This window comes from Canis lupus, chromosome 5, assembly GCF_048164855.1.
Source record: "Canis lupus baileyi chromosome 5, mCanLup2.hap1, whole genome shotgun sequence".
NCBI lineage: Eukaryota > Metazoa > Chordata > Mammalia > Carnivora > Canidae > Canis > Canis lupus.
Genome location: NC_132842.1, coordinates 82,067,475 through 82,087,498, shown reverse-complemented (window position 1 = coordinate 82,087,498; position 20,024 = coordinate 82,067,475). Strand labels below are relative to the sequence as shown.

The 20,024-nt window shown below is 45.5% G+C and overlaps 2 protein-coding genes and 1 long non-coding RNA gene across 8 annotated transcripts in view; 1 reads left to right on the top strand and 2 right to left on the bottom strand.

Annotated features, from left to right (window-relative positions):
- Positions 1-7,224, bottom strand: part of FBXO42 (F-box protein 42) — a 103,003-nt gene extending 95,779 nt beyond the window's left edge. For 2 of the 5 annotated variants that reach the window (XM_072828155.1, XM_072828159.1), the window contains exon 1: positions 6,991-7,198. Coding sequence is in view for 1 of the 5 variants with exons in the window: in XM_072828156.1 (XP_072684257.1) it covers positions 6,458-6,481 (24 nt within the window). In the remaining 4 variants the exon portion in view is untranslated. Of the gene's footprint in view, positions 1-6,457; positions 6,570-6,990 lie in introns of those variants that run through there. The other 3 variants (XM_072828161.1, XM_072828157.1, XM_072828156.1) reach the window with 3 other exon arrangements.
- Positions 7,225-12,136: 4,912 nt separating this feature from the next.
- On the bottom strand, positions 12,137-15,482 carry LOC140634358 (uncharacterized). The gene is made up of 4 exons (XR_012031869.1): positions 15,212-15,482; positions 13,925-14,082; positions 12,718-12,807; positions 12,137-12,302 (listed from the first exon to the last, which is right to left on the bottom strand). It is a non-coding gene; the product is annotated as an uncharacterized lncRNA (long non-coding RNA).
- SZRD1 (SUZ RNA binding domain containing 1) overlaps positions 14,726-20,024 on the top strand; it is a 29,977-nt gene continuing 24,678 nt past the window's right edge. Inside the window, exon 1 of one of the 2 annotated variants that reach the window (XM_072828188.1) lies at positions 14,726-14,843. In XM_072828188.1, the coding sequence (XP_072684289.1) occupies positions 14,793-14,843 (51 nt within the window). In that variant the 5' untranslated portion in view covers positions 14,726-14,792. The remainder of the gene's footprint in view (positions 14,844-20,024) is intronic. The other variant, XM_072828187.1, reaches the window with a different exon arrangement.

Here is a 20,024-nt window from a genome sequence, read left to right as displayed (position 1 = left end):
CTTAAAAAACTAGGGTAGGGGCAGCCTGAGCAGCAGTTTAGTGCCGCCTTCAGCCCAGGGCGTGATCCTGGAGACCCAGGATCAAGTCCCACGTCGGGCTCTCTGCATGGAGCCTGCTTCTCCTTCTGCCTGTGTCTCTGCCTCTGTCTCTCATGAATAAATAAAAGCTTTTTAAAAATAAACAGGTAAATAAATAAACAGATAAATAAATAAACAAACTAGGGTATAAGCCTGAGTCTACCTGGGGCCAAAGCCTAGGAATTAATTACTATGGTAAAATAAATGGTTATCAAGCCATCCCACAGAGCATATATAAACCATTAAAATTGTGTTAATAAATCCATAACATAAAATTTGCCATTTTAACCATTTTTAAGTGTGCACTTTGGTGGTCTTATGTACATTCACTGTTGTACAACTATCCCCACCATCTATCTCCATAACTTGCAATCATCCTAAACTGAGACTCCACAACATTAAACAATAATCTCCACAATCCTCAACTCAGCCCCTGGCAACTACCATTCTACTTTCTGTTTCTATGAATTTGAATGCTTTAGGTACATCATATAGGTGCAATCATATAGTACTTGTTCTTTTTTGTCAAGCTTATTTCACCTATAATCCCATCAAGGTTTGTTACCATTAAGTTACTTTTAAATTAAATAAAATGTGAAATTTTAATCCACTGGTCATTATGCATCTCTACAGAGAATCACATTCCCAAACTCCATGATGTATGAAACAGACTTTTGGAGGAGAAAACTGCAATTAGTGAGAAAGGGGGAGAGGTGAAAATGGGCAACAAATCAAAATTTGAAGGACACACAGGAAAGTAAACCTTCAGATTCAGTCATAAGGAAGAGAGCAGGTTGCTTGATCTTGACTAGACCAAAGGATCTATTTGGGAAGATGTTATTAAGTATCAAATCAAAAGTTAGGAAAACAGGGATCCCTGGGTGGCGCAGTGGTTTGGCGCCTGCCTTTGGCCCAGGGCGCGATCCTGGAGACCCAGGATCGAATCCCACATCGGGCTCCCAGTGCATGGAGCCTGCTTCTCCCCCTGCCTATGTCTCTGCCTCTCTCTCTCTGTGACTATCATAAATTAAAAAAAGAAAAAAAAGAAAAAAGTTAGGAAAACAATCCTGAACAACACAATGCAAACAAAACACTGTTGATCCCAAGACAAGATACTGTTCCTTTCTGGCAAAAGATATCAAGACTACTAATAAAAAAGCTTCAGTAACACGGGGCTGTTACAATTTGGTCGCAGGAATGCATGTTTTTTGTTTTGTTTTGTTTCTCTCCTGGGCTTCTCTTTCCACACTTGATTAGAGACCTGGGTTTATTCATGGCTTTATTTAACACCCCTGCTCTGATGTCTCTTAAATCCAGTTGGTAGGGCATGTGACTCTTCACCTCAGGGTTCTAAGTTCAAGCCCCATGTTGGGTACAGAGGTTGCTTAAAAACAAAACCTTAAAAAAAATAAGCTTAAAAAATATTGAAATAGAAGGATAAATTCCATTTCCCCTGACTTCTTTTTTTTTTTTTTTTTTTAATTTTTATTTATTTGTGACAGTCACAGAGAGAGAGAGAGAATGAGGCAGAGACACAGGCAGAGGGAGAAGCAGGCTCCATGCACCGGGAGCCTGACGTGGGATTCGATCCCGGGTCTCCAGGATCGCGCCCTGGGCCAAAGGCAGGCGCCAAACCGCTGCGCCACCCAGGGATCCCTCCCCTGACTTCTATTTAAAAAGCCAGGAGAGGGCAGCCGGGTGGCTCAGCGGTTTAGTGCCGCCTTCAGCCCAGGGCATGATCCTGGAGACCCAGGATTGAGTCCCACATTGGGCTCCCTCCAATGAAGCCTGTTTCTCCCTCTGCCTCTGCCCCTCTCTCTCTCTCTCTCTCTCTCTCTCTCCCCCTCCCCCCCTCTCTCTCTCATAAATAAATAAAAATAAAATATTTTAAAAAATAATAAAAATTAAAAAATAAAAAGCCAGGAGATGGGAGAGGCAGCATTTTAATAAAAGTGTATTGATGAATTTATAATTAAGATCAATCTTTCTCCAAACCATGCACCAAGAAGTTCATTCTGGGAAAAAATTACCTGTTCTCTATTAGCAACATGAACCAAGCATTTAAAATGAGAATAACAGGGGCACCTGGGTGGTATAGTAGGTTAAGCATCTGACTCTTGGTTTTGGCTCAGGTTGTGATCTCATGGTTGTGAGATGAGGCCCGTGTAGGGCTCTGCAGACAGGGCAGCGTCTGCTTGAGATTCTCTCTCTCCCTCTCCCAGCCAGGATTTGCTTCTCCCTCTGCCCATGCATGCACATACACTCACTCCTTCTCTCTCTCTCTCTCTCTCTCAAATAAATAGAATATTTTTTAAAAGAAAAAAAGAAAAAAAAAGGAGAAACTTTATCAGAAATAATCAAAATTTAAAGCAAATTTGCTTTCCAATACACCCATGAGTAAAGTAAGGAAGAGCAAAATTAAGCTACAGGAATATCACTAAGTTGTACTTTTACAAGACATTGAGAAGGTCACAAAAAAACAATTTAGTTATTTTTGTCTTTTTTCCAACATTTTTGTTGTTGTTGTTTAAAATAAGCTAAGGCAGGGCACCTGGGTGGCTCAGTCAGTTAAGCACTGAACTCATGATTTCAGTTCAGATCATGATCTCATGGGTTGTGGAACTGAGCCCCACATTAGGCTCTGCACTCAGCAGGGAGTCTGACTGATTATTTCTCTCCCTCTGTCTCTCTCCCTCTGCCTCTGCTCTTCTCCTTGCGCACACGCTCTCAAATCAATCAATCAATCTTAAAGTAAGTTATATGGCCAACATGGGGCTTAAACCCACAATCCAGAGATGAAGAGCAGTATGCTCTATCAACTGACCAGCCAGCACCCCTAGGTCACAAAAAACAACTTAGAAAACAAGCTAACAGGTGGGATGGCTCAGTCAGTTGAGTATGCAACCCTTGGTTTTGCCTCAGGTCATGATCTCAGGGTCCTGAGATTAAGCCCCACATGGGTCTCCACACTCAGCATGGAGTCTACTTGAGACCCTCTCTCCCTCTGCCCCAGCAACCCCACAATCGTATGTGCACTCTCTCTAATAAATAAATCTTTTTTAAAAAAGAAAAGAAAAAAAGAAAGAACAGAAGCTGAATTATGAGCACAACACCACAATACCAGGCAATTTTATTTTTTTCAAGTTTATTTACTTAAGTAATCCCTACACCCAACATGAGGCTTCAACTCACAACCCTGAGATCAAGAGTCACATGCTCTTCCAACTGAGATAGCCAGGCACCCCAAGACTGAGCAATTTTAAAATGACTTGCCTATACATCATATCCTTCTGTATATGTAACAAACTAACAATACAGAAAAATAAACAGACACATCACCTTCACTTTTTGTCAACCACAACCTTAAAGCCCTCATTTTCAGTATTGCGTGTTTACATGCTAACATGTAAACATGAATGTTACCAAATTGTTTTTTTAATGTTACCAAATTGTAAATGTTCAACTACCACATAAAGATTCTACACATCCAAAAACTCATAAAATTTTTGCACTATAGGCAACAGCATGCTAAGTTAATTATATAAAACTACTAAGCAAGAGGAACTTGTATTGAGATATAGAAGTTCAATATCAGAGATGCAAGCAAACTCAATTCACATGAATGGATTCTCTAAAATAGTTCAGTAGGGCGCCTGGGTTAAGTGTCTGCCTTTGGCTTAGGGTGGGATCCTAGGGTCCCGGGATCAAGTCCCACATTGGGCTCCTGAACAGAGCCTGCTTCTCCCTCTGTGTTTCTGACTCTCTCTCTGTGTGTGTCTCTCATGAATAAATAAATAAAATCTTTAAAAATAATAATAAAATAGTTTAGTATAGTCCTGGTTTAAGTTGTCAGCTTCACCCAAAAAGGAAAAGAACCTTCACACTTATTTTGGGAAGGAAGACAGTACTAGAAACCACTTACAGTCAACATTCTAAGGGATTGACAACTAAACATTAACTAAACGTGATCAAATTAAAATCATACATTGCTTCTTATGCCAGTTTACAAAACAAAAACATCATCACTCTAAAGTTGTCACCATTTAGTAATCTGAGATATTTTCATTGCAGCTGCAATGTTTGTGTTTGTTGCCTGGCATATGACTCACTCTCAGGTTCTCCCAAGACTCTGCTGGATTTTTGAGAATGCAGCAATCATAACTGGGGCATACTGTGTGGGAAGTGTCATGACAGTGAATGAATAAAAGGGGGAAAGAACTCATGATACAAAATTTTGTGTTTTTATAAAAAGCAAGTCACTCACAAAAGGCAGATTTTTCTGCAAAATAGGAAAGGCTGGGGAGCCATTCTGTCCCCGAGAAGCCTTCCTTGACTCCCTTGGTTGCATTCAATGCACTTCTTACACTACAATATACTAAACTAGTTTCCTTGTCTGGCTCCCCAACGAGACCGTAGGCAAACCTGAGACCAAAAGGTGTCCGATCTTAGTATCATTAGTACCTACTTCCCCAAATGCCCAGTGTATATAGAGGGTCCTCAGTAGGGGCTTTCATAAAATTGATCATTGAATAATCTTACATTTACCTGTTATTTTGCAAAGGACCCTCAGAAAACATTACCTCTTTTGACCCTCATAACAATCTTTTTTTTTTTTAATAATTTTTTTTTAATTTATTTATGATAGTCACAGAGAGAGAGAGAGAAGAGGCAGAGACACAGGCAGAGGGAGAAGCAGGCTCCATGCACCGGGAGCCCGACGTGGGATTCGATCCCGGGTCTCCAGGATCGCGCCCTGGGCCAAAGGCCGGCGCCAAACCGCTGCGCCACCCAGGGATCCCCCTCATAACAATCTTTAAGTGGAAAAGGCATTAGTTAACCAAACGGCTTCTGGTTTTATAAACAGCTGTTAATCAACTAAAACCACCTTAAAATCACAAAAGATAATGACTTATTTTTTTCATCTTTGAGAGAACTTCTCCTTTGGGACCTCAATATTCTTGTAAAACCCAGAAGTTTTACTAGCATTTTCTATGCCTGCTCTTCATAATAGGTAGGAATCACACACAGTTCTCAATCTTACAGAAGAGTCTAACTACATAAAGTAGTGTTATATGAAGACTCCTTTAGGTATCAGACAGCAAGCAGCATCCTAAGCTATTTTTCCTGATGCTGTTCTTTTTGTGACTCTGAGAAGGAATTGCAAAGGGCAAAATGCTGGAAAGTGAATGATGTCATGGATGTCATGAAGTTGCATCAATACCTGATGATGATTTAGCACAACAATGCAACACATTATGCGAAGAAGCATAATGTCAAACCATCAGGATGTTTTACTGCATTAATTTCATGACTCGTCGCAAACTGAAATTTAAGGTGGCTCTCCAATTTTCTGCGATGAAGTTATTTGTTCAGGTTTATGTCCTTATGACAGGCACTAAGAAAATCTACAAATCTCTGTGGGAAAACCTTTTAAGAAAAGCTCCAAAAAATAGCTAATATTAAACCCAACAGTCATTTTAACAACTTACCCACTTTTCGAAGTAGACAAAAACACCCGTGGGTCAGTGTAGATTGAGTAACAGATTTACACTGGGTTTGTCCAAAGCAAATAGTTACCGGGTGTAAAATGACAACACACAATAGAAAGGGCGTCCAATCAGATGATACACATGAATATGCTCAAGGTTAGTAATTTGACACAGAGAGTCACTATTCACTGTCAGAGCTACAGACTGAATTCTAAACCTTCAATTCTAATAGACGGCATTTCCCCTCTAATTTCCTTCTCCCCTTAAACTCATGATGTCATCATTTTAAACACAAGCAAGACAAATTTAAGTCACAAAGACATTCGGTGTGTGTCCAAGCCAAAGCCACTGCCTCAACATTTTCCCCATAGCACAGCTCCAACTGATCCCATCCGGTCTTCGGGGAGGAAGAGATCACAAGGCTTCAAACCGGCTTCCCAACGTGAGAAACTCCATCAAAACCTCCCAATTAGCAGCCGAACCACAACCAAAAAAACAAAAACAAAAACAAACTTACTCTCAAAAAGGCATAATAAGCATCGTGCAACGTCCTTGCCAGCAAGTGAGAACCGGTAGGGGTCTGAACCTTCACCCGGAGCAATCAGAATCCCACCACCGAAAAAAGTCCCAAAGACTCTGGCAGTCAAGGAAAAGCAGCTTTTTTTTTTTTTTTTTTTTTTTTTTCCCCTAATGAATGAAATTCGGGACACGGTTAACAGACAAAAAGCAATGAGCTATTCCGAACCTCAACGACACAAGGGTTTTCAGGCGGACGGAGGCCTCGTTGGCACCAGGCTTACTCTGCAGGGACCATATCACCATCTCCCCGGTCGCTTCCTCTCCGACCACAAATTCGCTCCCACCCGCCCACCGCTCCCCTTTGCACAAACCATTCTCGCAGCCACAACGTGCATGGCTGTCTCCGCCGAGGGGACCCCGCAGCTGCCACTTCGCGGGCGAGACCTTGCTCCGAGAGCCAAGCGGTAGGGCAGACAGGCTGCCTGGGGGTTTTATTTTTAAATGAAACAATTGCAAGATCGTCTCCTTTGCAGCTTCAGCTTCCCCCCCCGCCCCCCCCTCGCCGCAGCCCCAGATGGAGGAGGGCTTTGGAAAGCCCTGGACTCCGGGTCCCCAGCGCGAGCCGTTAAAGATCTGCGGGGGGGGCGGGGGGAGCATCTGACACCCTCGCAGCCACCCTCGCCCTGGTCGTACACCCTCCCGTGGACCCGGGGACGGCAGCGGCTGGAATCCCTGCCTAACCCAGGGGGGCGGGGGATGACGACAGCGAGGCCCCCGGGCCAGCCGGCACCCACCCCGGCGCGAGATGCGCGGCCGCCCCCCGCCCCCTGCGGGCCCGGGGCGTAAAGGGCAAGAAGGCGCCGGCGCCCCGCCGCGGCCCCAGGAGGGGGTGAAGCCGCCTCACCTGGCCCAGCCCGCGCCACGCTCTCAGGTTCGCTCCGCGGGCGACGGCGAAGAGGGAGCCGGGGGCAGGGCCAGAGCAGAGGGGCTCCGCCTCAGGCCGCGCTGGCCGCACCGGGGCTCCTCACAGCCGGCGGGACCCCGCGCCGCCCGGAGCCGCCATCTTCCTCCGCTCAAACGCCGCCGCCGCCGTCGCCGCCGCCGCCGCTGCTGCTCTGGCCCGGAGAAGACAGCGCACAGTGCGCATGCGTCGGGGTCCGGCGCGGAGGACGCGCGCGCATCGACGTCAGCGCGGCGGCTCCGCGCGACGCGGCCCGAGGGCGACGCCATGTTGAGAAGGGAAGAGGTCCCCGCCGGCCGTTCTGCAGAGGTTGGAACGCCGCCCCTCGCCGCCGCGAGGAGTGCACCGGCAACGCGGACACCTCGAACCTCTGCGCCCGCCTCCCTTGAGTCCCTACAACCGACCTCACAGCTGCACCCACCCCTCCCTGGCACTTAGGCCTGGGGAGGCAACTGGGCGGGTTTCCCAACGGCGGGAGACCGGACAGACCTCGAGGTCTCTAACTCGTTGGGATGCCCGGGGGCCTGAGGAGCACGAGGGAGGGATGGGGTGGGTGCAGGTGCTTGCTCTTGGACGTCCGCCGAAGAAGCGACGCTCCGTGCCTTGATGGTGCAATTGAGGCCTCCCTTAACGGAGGCGACCACCGTGTTTTCAGATGAGGGAAACTGAGGCACAGAGGAGTGTCAGTGCATTCTCCCAAGGTCACGCATCGGAGGGGCAAGGGGGGGTGGGACTTAGGCGTATGTGACTCCCGAGCCCCATCACCATCACCAGGCGGGGGGAGGGGGGCCCGCAAAATACCCCTTGCAAGGGAGCTGCCTGGGGTGCAGGTGAGACCCCGTGGGCTCAGGCGCACAGCGAGCGGACTGCGGCGAAGCCAGATACACAGGGCCCAAGGGCTTCAGTCTAAACCGCTTGCCCCTGAAACGGAGGCAGGGCAGCCCGGTGGCTCAGCGGTCTAGCGCCCCCTCCTGTCCGGGGCGTGACCCTGCGGACCTGAGATCGAGTCCCACGTGGCTCCCCGCATAGAGCCTGCTTCTCCCTCTGCCTGTGTCTCTGCCTCTCTCTGTGTATCTCTATGAATAAATAAATAAAATCTTTAAAAAAAAAATGAAACTGCTGCCAGCCCACCGTCCTGGGACAAAGTGGACCTTTGGGGCAGCGCTTGGGGCATAGGTCTGGGTCGGAACCCAAGTCCCCTCTCGACTTGGGAGGGCAAAGGGGCTGTTGAGGACTCATGGGTCAGCCTCACTCCAGAAAGCACTGGGTCCGTGGTCCTCAAACTTGAATAATGCAGAGACCCCACGGGTTATACACTCGTGGAATCCCTGTACGAGAAGCTCTGGTGTAAGCACGCCAAGTCTTGGGCAGCCGGGGTGGCTCGGTGGTTTAGCGTCCCCTTCTGTCCAGGGTGTGACCCCAGGGTCCCAGGATCAAGTCCCACGTCGGGCTCCCTGCATGGAGCCTGCTTCTCCCTCTGCCTGTGTCTCTGCCTCTCTCTGTGTGTCTCTCATGAAAAAATAAAATATTTAAATAATAATAATAATAACAATCACAGCTAATGTTTATTGTGTGCTCTTATGTGTCAAACTGCTAAGTAGGTGTCCTTATTGTGCCTTTTTTTTTTTTTTACAGATGATGAAACTGAGGAGGGGCACCTGGCTGGCTCAGTTGGTGCAGCATGTGACTTTTGATCTCAGGGTTGTGAGTTTGAACCCCACCTTGGGTGGAGAGATCACTTTATTGATTGATTGATTTTTTAAGAATTCAGTTATTTATTTGAGAGTGACAGCCCAAGCAGGGAGGAGAGGGAGAAAGAGATTCCCCACTGAGCAGGGAGCCCGATGCAGGGCTCAATCCCAGGACACCAGGATCATGACTTGAGCTGAAGGTAGACGCTTAACCAACTGAGCCACCTACACACCCCCAAAATAAAATCTTAAAAAAAAAAAAAGACAAAAGAAAGTGAAGAACACAGGAATTAAGTAGCTCAACCCAGAATCACAGGCAAAGGTTTGAACCCAGGTGGTTTTGCTTCAAAGCCTTTGTTATTATTATTAATTTTGTTCATTATTTTTTCCAACTTTTTTATTGTGGTAAAATACATATAAAATACAAACAACATTTACTATCTCATCCTTTTTAATTGTAGCACTCACTGTTATTAAGTACATTCATAATGTGGTGCAACCATCACCATCTTCCATCTCCAGAACTTTTTTTTTTAATGAACTGTAGTTAGACATACAATATCATATTAATTTCAGGTGTAGGATATAATGATTCAACATTTATATAGATTTCAAAGAGATCACCCAGACAGACCTACCAAGTGTTACCACAAAGCTGCTACATATTATTAACTATATTCCCCGTGTCCTACATTGTATCTCTGTGTCCTGTTTATTTTAGAACTGGAAGTCTGTACTCTTCATCTCCTTCCTCTATTTTGCCCATTCTCCCACTGGCCTCCCTCTAGCAACCACCACATTGTCTACTCTATCTATCATCCAGTGTCTGTTCTGTTTCTTCAACTGTTTCGTTTCTTTATTTTTTAAAGTTTATTCTCTACACCCAATGTGGGGCTTGAAGTCCCAACCCGATATCAAGAGCCACATGCTCTACTGACTGAGCCAGCCAAGCATCCCTGGTTTGTTTTTTAGATGCCACGTATAAGTTAAATCATACAGCATTTGTCTTTCTCTATCTGACTTATTTCATTGAGCATAATACCCTGTGGGTGCATTATGTCACAGAGGGCAAGATTTAATTCTTTTCTATGGTTGAATAATATTCCAGTGTATAAATATATCACATCTTCTTTAGCCATTCATCTATCAGTGGATGTTTACGTTGCTTCCATATCTTAGCTGATGTAAATAATGCTGCAATAAATACAGATATGCATATATCTTTTGAAATTAGTGTTTTTGTTTTCTTCGGATAAATACCTAGAAGTGGAATTGCTGGATGTTATGATAGTACTGTTCTCGATTTCCTGAGGAACATCCATGCTGTTTTCCACAATGGCTACACCAATTTACAGCCCCGCCGATAGTGCGCAAGGGTTCCCTTTACTCCACTTCCTTGCCAACACTTGTTTTTTCTTGTATTTTTGTTAATAGCCACATATCCCTTTGTGGTTTTGATTTGGGTTTCTCTGATGATGAGGGATGGGCAAGCACCAAAACCTATGCTATTGAACTCTATGTAATGTTGCTTCTGACAAACAGGAGGAGATAAGTTGAGGCCAGTTTATAAATGATCTGAAATGTCAGAAGGAAAAGTGGATATTACCTTCTAGGTCATGGAGATTTGGGGGGCAGGGAGGATACGTGATGAAAATAGTAATTTAGAATAATCTCTCTGCAGTGTGAAGGCTGATTGGGATATGATTGGACGTCATGGGACAAGTGATGAGGCTGGGATGAGAGGGGCAGCCGTCACTTCTCTGTAAGTGTAAAAGAAAAGTTAGTTTTCCACCAGAGTGTATTCCAATAACCAATTACTGAAGTTCACTTCTTATGTATATACTTATGTAGAATAAGTTAACTATAAACATAGAACATCATTCAAGAGGTACAAAAGGACATATAAAATTTAAGTCCATCCTACCGGTACCCCAACAACCTCTCTCCTCCATCAAAGTGACTACCATTAAAGTTCCTTAGATTGGGACACCTGGGTGGCTCAGCAGTTGAGTGTTGGCTTTCAGCTCAGGCCGTGATCCTGGTCCTGGGACGCAGTCCTACATCAGGCTCCCTGCAAGGAGCCTACTTCTCCCTCTGCCTGTGTCTCTACCTCTCTCTGTGTGTCTCTCATGAATAAATAAATAAAATCTTAAAAAAAAAAACAACCTGTTTCTTAGATTTCTCAGAGAGGTATACACAAACACACATATACACATACAGAGGTGCCTGCCTGGCTCAGTCGGAAGAAGATGCAACTCTTGATCTCTGGGTCATGAGTTTGAGCCCCACATTGGGGGTAGAGATTACTTAAATAAAAAAAACCTAAACAACACACACACACACACAAAAGCCCACATATACATATAGCAACAACCTACATACGTTCCTCTTTACCTCGTTGCTTTTTTAAAAAATTTATTTAACTATACTTCTCTGGGGTCATTCAATGTCAGCATATTTAGGACCATCAAAATTTTGTTAACAAATTGCATTCTATTCTTTTGTATGAGTGTACTATGTATCTTTTAAACAAATACTCTAGAGATGGACATTTGTCTCTACTGTTTTGTTATTATAAACAAAGTAGCAAAGAATATCTTTGTACTTTTGTTATTTGCATATGGGCAAATGTATCTATAGGGAAATTTCCTAGAAATGCAATTGCTAGGTCAAAAGGTAGATACTCTTTAAATATTAAGTTTGCTCTCTCTTTCTGTCGTTGCATTTATTTCTTTTTTAAAGAGATTTTATTTATTTATTCATGAGACACAGAGAGAGAGAGACACAGAGAGAGAGAGAGAGGCAGAGATACAGGCAGAGGGAGAAGCAGGCTCCATGTAGGGAGCCCAACGTGGGACTCGATCCTGGGTCTCCAGGATCATGCCCTGGACTGAAGGTGGCGTTAAACCACTGGGCTGCCCATTCCTTGCATTTATTTCTTAACACAACTACCTACACAGCCTCAGCTTGTGCATTAGATGGAAAGTTTTCTCACTGTGGGCTTTGCTCTTTGGAGAGGGGGTAGGACAGAGGGAGGGGGAGAAAGAGAATCCTAAGCAGGCTCCACACACATCAGCACAGAGCCAGGTGTAGGGTTCAATCTTAGGACCCTGAGATCATGACCTGAGTTGAAACAGACACTTAACTGATTGAGCCACCCAGGTGTCGCGGGGCTTTGCTCTTAATTCCTATCACATATCAGTGTTTTATGTGGTGTATCAAAAGTGCCTGTAGTTCTGAGTGCAAGTCCCAAATTTGAGTGGTATATGAAACATATTTCACAGGAAAGAGAAACTCATGTTTTAGGATATCTGTTAATATATGTGTATGCCCCTAGTTCAACTATTGGGGCTTTCCCCCCAGTAGAAGAAAACCACTTCCTCAATTTTACAGTTTATTTGGTCCCATCTCTTCATTTTACAGATGAGGAAGGGACTTGCCCAAGGTCAAAAGGGGCCAAATGATGAACAAGAGCTGGTCTCCTGGTAGCTCATCTGGTGGAACAAAAGCTATTTCCTTTGCAGCATCCTCCAATGTCTCCAAGATCTCTATTTTTCTTTTCTCCTAGAAAATTCAGTCCCAGGAATGCTCCAATTATTTCCTTTGTTAAGGCGTGGTGCCAAATATAACAAAATTTTGGGGAACTGTCTCCCTCTGCTGGTAACATGCTTAAACTACAAAGCCTTAAAAAAATGCTGCCTTGAAAATCTAATCACACCCCAAGACCAAGACTTAGGTGAAGCCTGATAGACAATCTCATTCTCCTTGCTGTGCCTAAGGCTTAGTCAGGATAATTCATTTAAGAGAACGGATTCACAGAAGAATGTATTCAAAGTAAATGTAGGTCCAGAGAGTGAATAAAACAAACTCCTTTTTCTTCAAAGTTGGTCAGGTTGTTCATAATATTTGTTGTTTTTAGACCTGAAGAATTTCAGCTGCTAATGGAATATCTATGTGGAGACGCCAAGAAGAAGCCTACCTATATGAATCCGAAACACCAGGTGAGATCAGGACTGGAAATCAACTTGGGAATCTTTAGTGTTTAGTAGGTGGTTCACGCCATGAGCATCTAGATAAAAATGTCAGACTGAGGACACGCCCAGAGATGATGCATATTTCAAAGACAGGAAATCATGAAACCAGAGAATTACCAAGCATGTCATTTTATCTTTTAAAGACTAGTAACAGGGACGCCTGGGTGGCTCAGTTGGTTGAGTGTATGCCTTTGACTCAGGTCATGATCCTGGGGTCCTGGGGTCAAGCCCCATGTGGGGCTCCTGCTCAGCAGGAATCTGCTTCTCCCTCCCTCTGCTCCTCTCCCTTGCTCATGCTCTCTCTCAAATAAATAAATAAAAATCTTTTTTTTAAAAAAAGAACTTTTTTAAAAAAGATTTTTATCTACTTATTCATGAGAGACACAGGGAGAGAGGCAGAGACATAGGCAGAGGGAGAAGCAGGCTCCATTCAGGGAACCCAATGTGGAAGTTGATCCTGGGACTCCAGGATCACATCCTGAGCCGAAGGCAAGCACTCAACCACTGAGCCACCCAGGCGCCCCTAAAGGCTGGTAACATTTATTTATTTTTTTTTTTTTTTTTTTTTATTTATTTATGATAGGCACACAGTGAGAGAGAGAGAGGCAGAGACACAGGCAGAGGGAGAAGCAGGCTCCATGCACCGGGAGCCCGATGTGGGATTCGATCCCGGGTCTCCAGGATCGCGCCCTGGGCCAAAGGCAGGCGCCAAACCGCTGCGCCACCCAGGGATCCCCCAAGGCTGGTAACATTTAATACATGATTGCAGTTTGTAATAATGATTAGAAATACAACTGCAAAAATTCTCAACAGGAAGCTGTTACTTTAGAAAGATTAATGGCATGCTAAAAACAGGAGAGAAACACATGTCAGGTTAGATCATTGGATTACAACAGCTAAATCCAATACTACCAAATGGCAGTCTTGATACTGAGAGGCCTATAGGAACACATCAGTGAGAATAAAAATAGATGGTGTTTACTTTTCCCTTGGTTTTGAGTTTTGGGAAAGAACGAATGAGAGAATGTCAAGTGTTCTTTGGTGCAAGACACCCCCTGTGATGATAATAGCTAACCTCTGTAAGTCTTACTGTGGGTCAAGCACAGTCCTATGCTTTTCTGCATAGTAGCTAGTTTAATTCTGACAACCAACCTTTGAAGCAGCTGCTACTATTATCATCTCCTTTTTTGTACACTTGGGGAAACCGAGGCACAGACATCTTAAGTAACTTGCATAAGATCACATGAGCTTGTTCAAGTTGGAAGTATCCGAAGTCACACTTTTTAAAGTTCAAGATCTCTACCTTGGCACTGGAGAAAAAATAAAAGAGAAATACTGTTTAGGAAGACGCCTAAGTAAATTTTTAAGGAAATGCTGATGAATGCATCTCTCATTTAATGACCCAGGAGAACTTTAGTCGTGCTGGTTGCCCAGCTCAGGTGCCAGAATTATGATCTAACCACGTTTTTACAGTGGAGGGTTAACAGATGCTTGGAATATTTGCTCTACGTGCAGGAAAACCTGTAAACATTTTCACACTATTACGCAGAAATAATGTGTCATGCATCAGCAGATATTTTTCATCCTCCGGTGGGATACAAAATATTTTCAGAGCTTTGGGGAAAAAAAAAAAAATGTAACCTGCGGTTTATGAAGATTACGACTGGCTTAAAGAAGAAAAAAAAGTTTTCAGCGACTGCCTGCCCTTAGAAAAGATGGTTCCAAAGAACACACCTTCCGCACTCAAGACGATGACTTCACACGGGCTCTCCCGTCCGCTACGAGACTTAACACGCTGCCCTTAAGAAAAAGGGCAGCTTTCTGGTTCCTCTGCCCCTTTCCAAGATGGCTTCCGCGGTGCTCGTGGGGGCGGGGGGCGCGGCCTCTGGGGCCACTTCCGGGCTGGGCAAGGGGCGGGGTCCATTGAGGAAAGCCTTGCGTGCCGGCGCCCGCGACGGAGGCGCGCTTCAGGGCGCAGGCGCGGGGAGGGGGTGGGGGAGGAGGGAAAGCGGCGAGTAAGATGGAAGATGAGGAGGTCGCTGAGAGCTGGGAGGAGGCGGCAGACAGCGGGGTAAGGAGGAGTCGCCGCCGCGGGGCAGGGCCGGGCGGGACCTGGCGGGAGGGAAGCCTCCGGGGAGCGGGCCTGGGGATGGTTCTCCCCGAGGAAGGGCCCCACACGCCGGGCCGGGGGTGGACGAGAGGCCCCCGGTCCCTGAGCGCCGTGAAGGCCTCTTAAAGGGGCCGCGTTCCATTTCTCCCTCCACCTCTGCCCGGTGCGCCTCCCTGCATCCCCGCGACGTGCGCGTCACCCGGGGCTCCCCACCCGCCCCCCGGGGCCTCCTCTCCAGGTTCCCGCGTCCGCTCGCTCGTCCCGGGGACTCTCTGAGCCTCCCTCTCCAGGGTGTCGCCGCCAGACACCCCCACCCGCGCCCGAGTCACCATTTTAAAGTTCCTGCGCTCTGATGCTGAGCCGCGCACCATGTGGGCCCGGGCGGCGCGCGGGGGCAGGAGGGGAAATCGAGTCGGCTCTGGGCCCCTCCACTCTGTGCGGAAAAATCCCCCTTTGCTTTGCGCCTTCCGCCGCGGTGGGCGAGTCTGGGCTTTTCTTTTTTTTTTTTTTTTTTTTTTCCCTCTCTTTTCTTTTTCACTTTTACTCTGAGAGCCCGCGGCTGGCGGGTCTCCCGGGGACCCCTTGTGCAACAACCGAAAGCCCGGCGGGCAGCCCCTCTCCCCGGGGAACCACCCAACGACCCGAGCGCCCCCCCCCCAGCTCCTCCCCCGCCCCCGCCCCGGCCCCGGGGGCGAAGGTCTCCGGGCGAGCTCGCGATCTGTAAAGTAGCCGCATTCCTGGGAGGGGAGGGGAGGGGGTGGGGGTGGGGAGCGGACCGTTCGATTCTGCTTTTTTGGAGTTTTTTTGGTTGGGACTCTCTGAAGCTGTGTAGGAGGAGAGTTTATCCCGAGCTGGAACAGCCGCAGCCGAGTGTCTGTTAGGTTGGTTGGCTTGGCGATCGGCTTTTTGGGGGTGTTTCAGAGTGTGCGGTTGTGCGGCGGCGCCTGCTGAGGATGCGGAGAGGCCCCCCCCCCCCCCCCCGGCCTCCTCGTGTTCGTGTCCGCTCCGTGTTGGCTCGAGTGGCCCCCCCACCTTCAGGGTTTATGTGTCGGGAGTGGGGGGCGTGGAACAGGAGCTGGGGTCCACCCGCCCCCCCCCCCCCCGTTCCCCCCAGCGCCTCTGAGGGTGCTCATCGGAGCTGGAGGAGGCCGACACATCGACCCCTCTGCAGCAGTGGGACTATCTCTGCGGGAATGTTGAAACTTGGCTTCGCTTCGAAGGTTTTTTTTTTTTTTCTTCCCTGTTTTTTTTTTTTTTTTCTTTTTTTCTTTTTCCGGTGGTTCAGCATTTCTTTCACGGTGTTTTATGTTTTTCCACTTGGCATCATTAAGGATTTGAAGAATTAATTCGCTCAGAAGGTGTTTGGCACAGTCACGTGCTGGCCATCTCTCTTGGATTTTTGACTCGAGACAGGCGAGCAATGGAAAGGTTTTGTAGGGAGCAGCAGCAACAGGTGTCATCTGGGTAATTTATTCGACAAACATTTTTTTTTTTTTTTGGTGTCTCTGTGCTAGGTAGGGCAGTGTGCTTTAGAAGTGACTTCGTGCCAGAGAATGCAAAGTTTCCGGGTGCAGGCGTTTATTGCCTACCACTAATAGGAGGGCATCATTCAGACACCCTTCACGTGCACCCTCCCTCAAAGAAGCATGGCCTACAATTTGAGTGTGACTCAAATGATAAGTTGCTCGAGCATCTTGGCCTCTCTTTGGTTTTTCTCACCTGTTCACAAGGGACATGAGTATTTCACGGTTAAAGAAGAAAAATGAAAACAAGAATGAATGCAGGATTCAGAAATGGGGGGGGGAGGTTACTTTTGTTTTTCGGAACGTGTGATTCACTTAGGGATCAGCTAGCCCAGTCCCACGTTTTACAGCTGAATGAATCCCAAGGGTATAAGATTTAACTTAGATCTTTCCGACGCTTCCGGTGTTCTTTCTACTATACTTCACTAAAACCGTTTAAAAGTGCCAGGTACAGAGATGGAACCCAAACCTTGCCTTCCTTGGTGATAACAATGTGCGGTAACTGCCCAAATGCAAGTTTTTTTTTATTTCTTTTAATTGAACTATTGAAATAAGCTGTAGAGGTATTCTCCTTTTATAATAAGAAAACTGAGGTTTAGGGAGTAACCTATCTTGCTCAAAGTCGCACAGATAGTAAGTAGGGAGCTGGGATTTGACACCAAGCCTATCTTGACTCTAAAGAAGGGTTCAATCTGTAGCAATTTGCCATCTCTTTGCCTGAGATCTGGAAGAAAACTTGGGAGTTGGGCATTGCCTTTCTTTTTTTTTCTCTCTCTTTTTTAAATTTTATTCATTTATTCATGAGAGACAGAGAAAGAGAGAGGCAAGGACACAGGCAGAGGTAGAAGCAGGCTCCATGCAAGGAGCTTGATATGGGACTCGATCCTGGGTCTCCAGGATCCTGTCGTGGCTCAAAGGCTGGCGCTAAACCGCTGAGCCACCCAGGCATCCCCACCTTTCTTTTTTAAGATGTTTGCTTTCGGCTTATATTTAAAAGCTCTCTTAAATTTGATTCCCTTTTTGAATTTCACAAAGGGTTTTGTAAATGTACACTTTTGCAGGAGAGGAGCCAGGGAGGGAATGTTCACACCACTGGCAAACCAACTGACTGTACATGTCTTTCAGATGTAGCCAGTTGTGTATGTAAAAATCTTACCTTCTGTTTATCCTGTCTTCCAACTGATACATGGTAATGAGTGTCAAGTACCCACCTTTCCAAAAAAACATCCTGGGTGGTAAGAAAACTAGCAAATGGACATCAGCTAATTAATTTATAAAGTAATCACTCTAACTTTATAAATTTATAAAGTAATTTATAAAGTAATCACTCTAACTTTATATGATCTAGAGGTCTAGTCCTTGAAAGTAGAGGCTCTAATCACCACAAAAAATTTTGACATCATGCTGGAATGTCTTATGTGTCCATAATTATGAGGTCATTTTTTCTTGCATATCTTCAAAATACTCAATATTGAGTCCTATTGTGTCATTCTGAGGAAGGCTTTGAGAAATACTTCAGGTGGTCTGTAAATAGGCTGCTTTTTTGCTTTTAGTATGAACACTGACCTAATACAGAATTGTTCCTTTGCCTGTTTCCTCCCAAGGAGTTACATCCCCAATCAAAGGACAATTCAAGGAATATAGCTTATATTCCACTAAGGAAATGCTTCTTTAAAAATATACTGCCTTGAGAACACCTGGGTGGCTCAGTGGTTGAGTATCTACTTTTGGCTCAGGGCGTGTTTCTGGAGACCCAGGATTGAGTCCCACTTTGGGCTCCCTGCAAGGAGCCTGCTTCTCCCTCTGCCTGTGTCTCTGCCTTTGTCTCTCATGAATAAATAAAAATCTTTTTAAAAAAATTAAAAAATAAAAATATACTGCCTTTGGGAGAAATGAAAATGTCAACTGAATTAATGTTCATTCAAACTTTAAATTCTACCCTTTGTCTTAAGCACATTTCAGGGGAGCATTTTATAATGAGAAGACATCTTTGTGCTCTGGGAAAAGAAAAAAAATCAAATCGAGTGCCTGGGTGGCTTAGTCAGTTAAGCATCTGCCTTTTGTTCGGTCATGATCCCAGGGTCTTGGGATTGAGCCCCACATCGGGCTCCCTTCCCAGTGGAGAGCCTGCTTCTCTTCCCTCTGCCTCCTCTCTTCTCCTGTGTTCACTCACACTATCTCAAATAAATAAATAAAATCTTTTTAAAAAATCAAATCAACAGTTTGCTCAATTTCTGACAGTTTGAAGCTTTATATATTCACTTGTTTAGACCAGGAAAAAAAAAAAGAGACATAAGCTAGTCCATCTTGTAGGTTATGGGCTAACCCAATCCTAGGGGAAGATAGATGGTACACAAATGGAATTAGACTGGTAGTTATTATAATGTATTGGCAGCCTGTCTGATTTCTTTGCATATCAAAAGTTGCTTTTTGTTTTTGGCAAGGGCAAGTCATGTAGCTAATTGGAAGAAAATGTATCAAGTTAAAAAGGATGACTGGCCTTCTAGACTAAATTCAAATTTATGTTTACTTTCTACCCTCTTTAGGCCTCTAAACATTATCCCATCAGTGATACTGGGTGGCATACAAGTCTACTATAGGAAGGTCTCAGTCAGCACTGCATACTGACTGTGTACCAGGCACTGGGCACAGTCCAGTAGAGGAGTCGGATGGGTAAGGCAGCACTTTCTTTGGAAGAGGCATAGATGGGGTACCATGGCTAAGATCAGAGACAGTTCTGTAGAGAAGGTGATCCTTCAAAGGACCCTTAATTAAGTTGTAGTAAGTCTGGGAGGGGTGGGTAGATAAAGGCCCAATGTGCATGTAGATAGCAAGAGAAGAATGTGCCGCATTGCATTGGGAGAGCTACGAATACTCAAATACTTCTTTCTGGCTGTAGGGTAGGGGGTTGGCAGGGCTGAATGGAAAGAGATGAGGCCAGAGAGGTATGCAGGGGCCAGATCAGGAAGGGCCTCCTTGTACTTGGTTCTGGGAACTTGGACTTTGTCCTGAACGCACAAGAGAGCTTTGGAGGCCTTTTTTTTTTTTTTTTTAAGCAGAATAATGACAGATTTTAATTTAAGAGGTAAGAACTTTGATTAACGTTTCATTCTTTAGAGAAGACGCCATTCTCCCTGAAGCATGCATGGCTTCTACCTCACTTTTGAGGTCCTCAGCACTCCCTGTAACTGCTGTCAATATGGAATATTTACAGTGGATATGGATAGAGAAGAAATAACAGTTATTTGGGGGCTACCTGGTGCTGATTTGTCTTTATAGTAAAGAATACACATAAGACTTGGGGTATCAGAAAGCACAAATCAAGATGTACTGTGCCTGAAAGAGCCATTCCTAAGTTATTCCAGTCCTTCTGGGAGATTGGGTCCTAGGGACTGTGATGATGCCCAGCTCCGACTTTCTGTAAAGCAGTTGGCCAGTTTAGACATGATCATGCTGAGCAGTCTGTCCCAGCGACTCTGGAAAAAGATCTGTTTCACTGTGGTTTCAAAGAAAGTAGGATAATGAGCTTTTCACTATAACTTCTTGGCTCTTTTCATTGAGGCTGCATGGGGGGCCTGTTCCCGGCATGCTCTGGGTGTTTGAGAGAGCTGTCATGGTT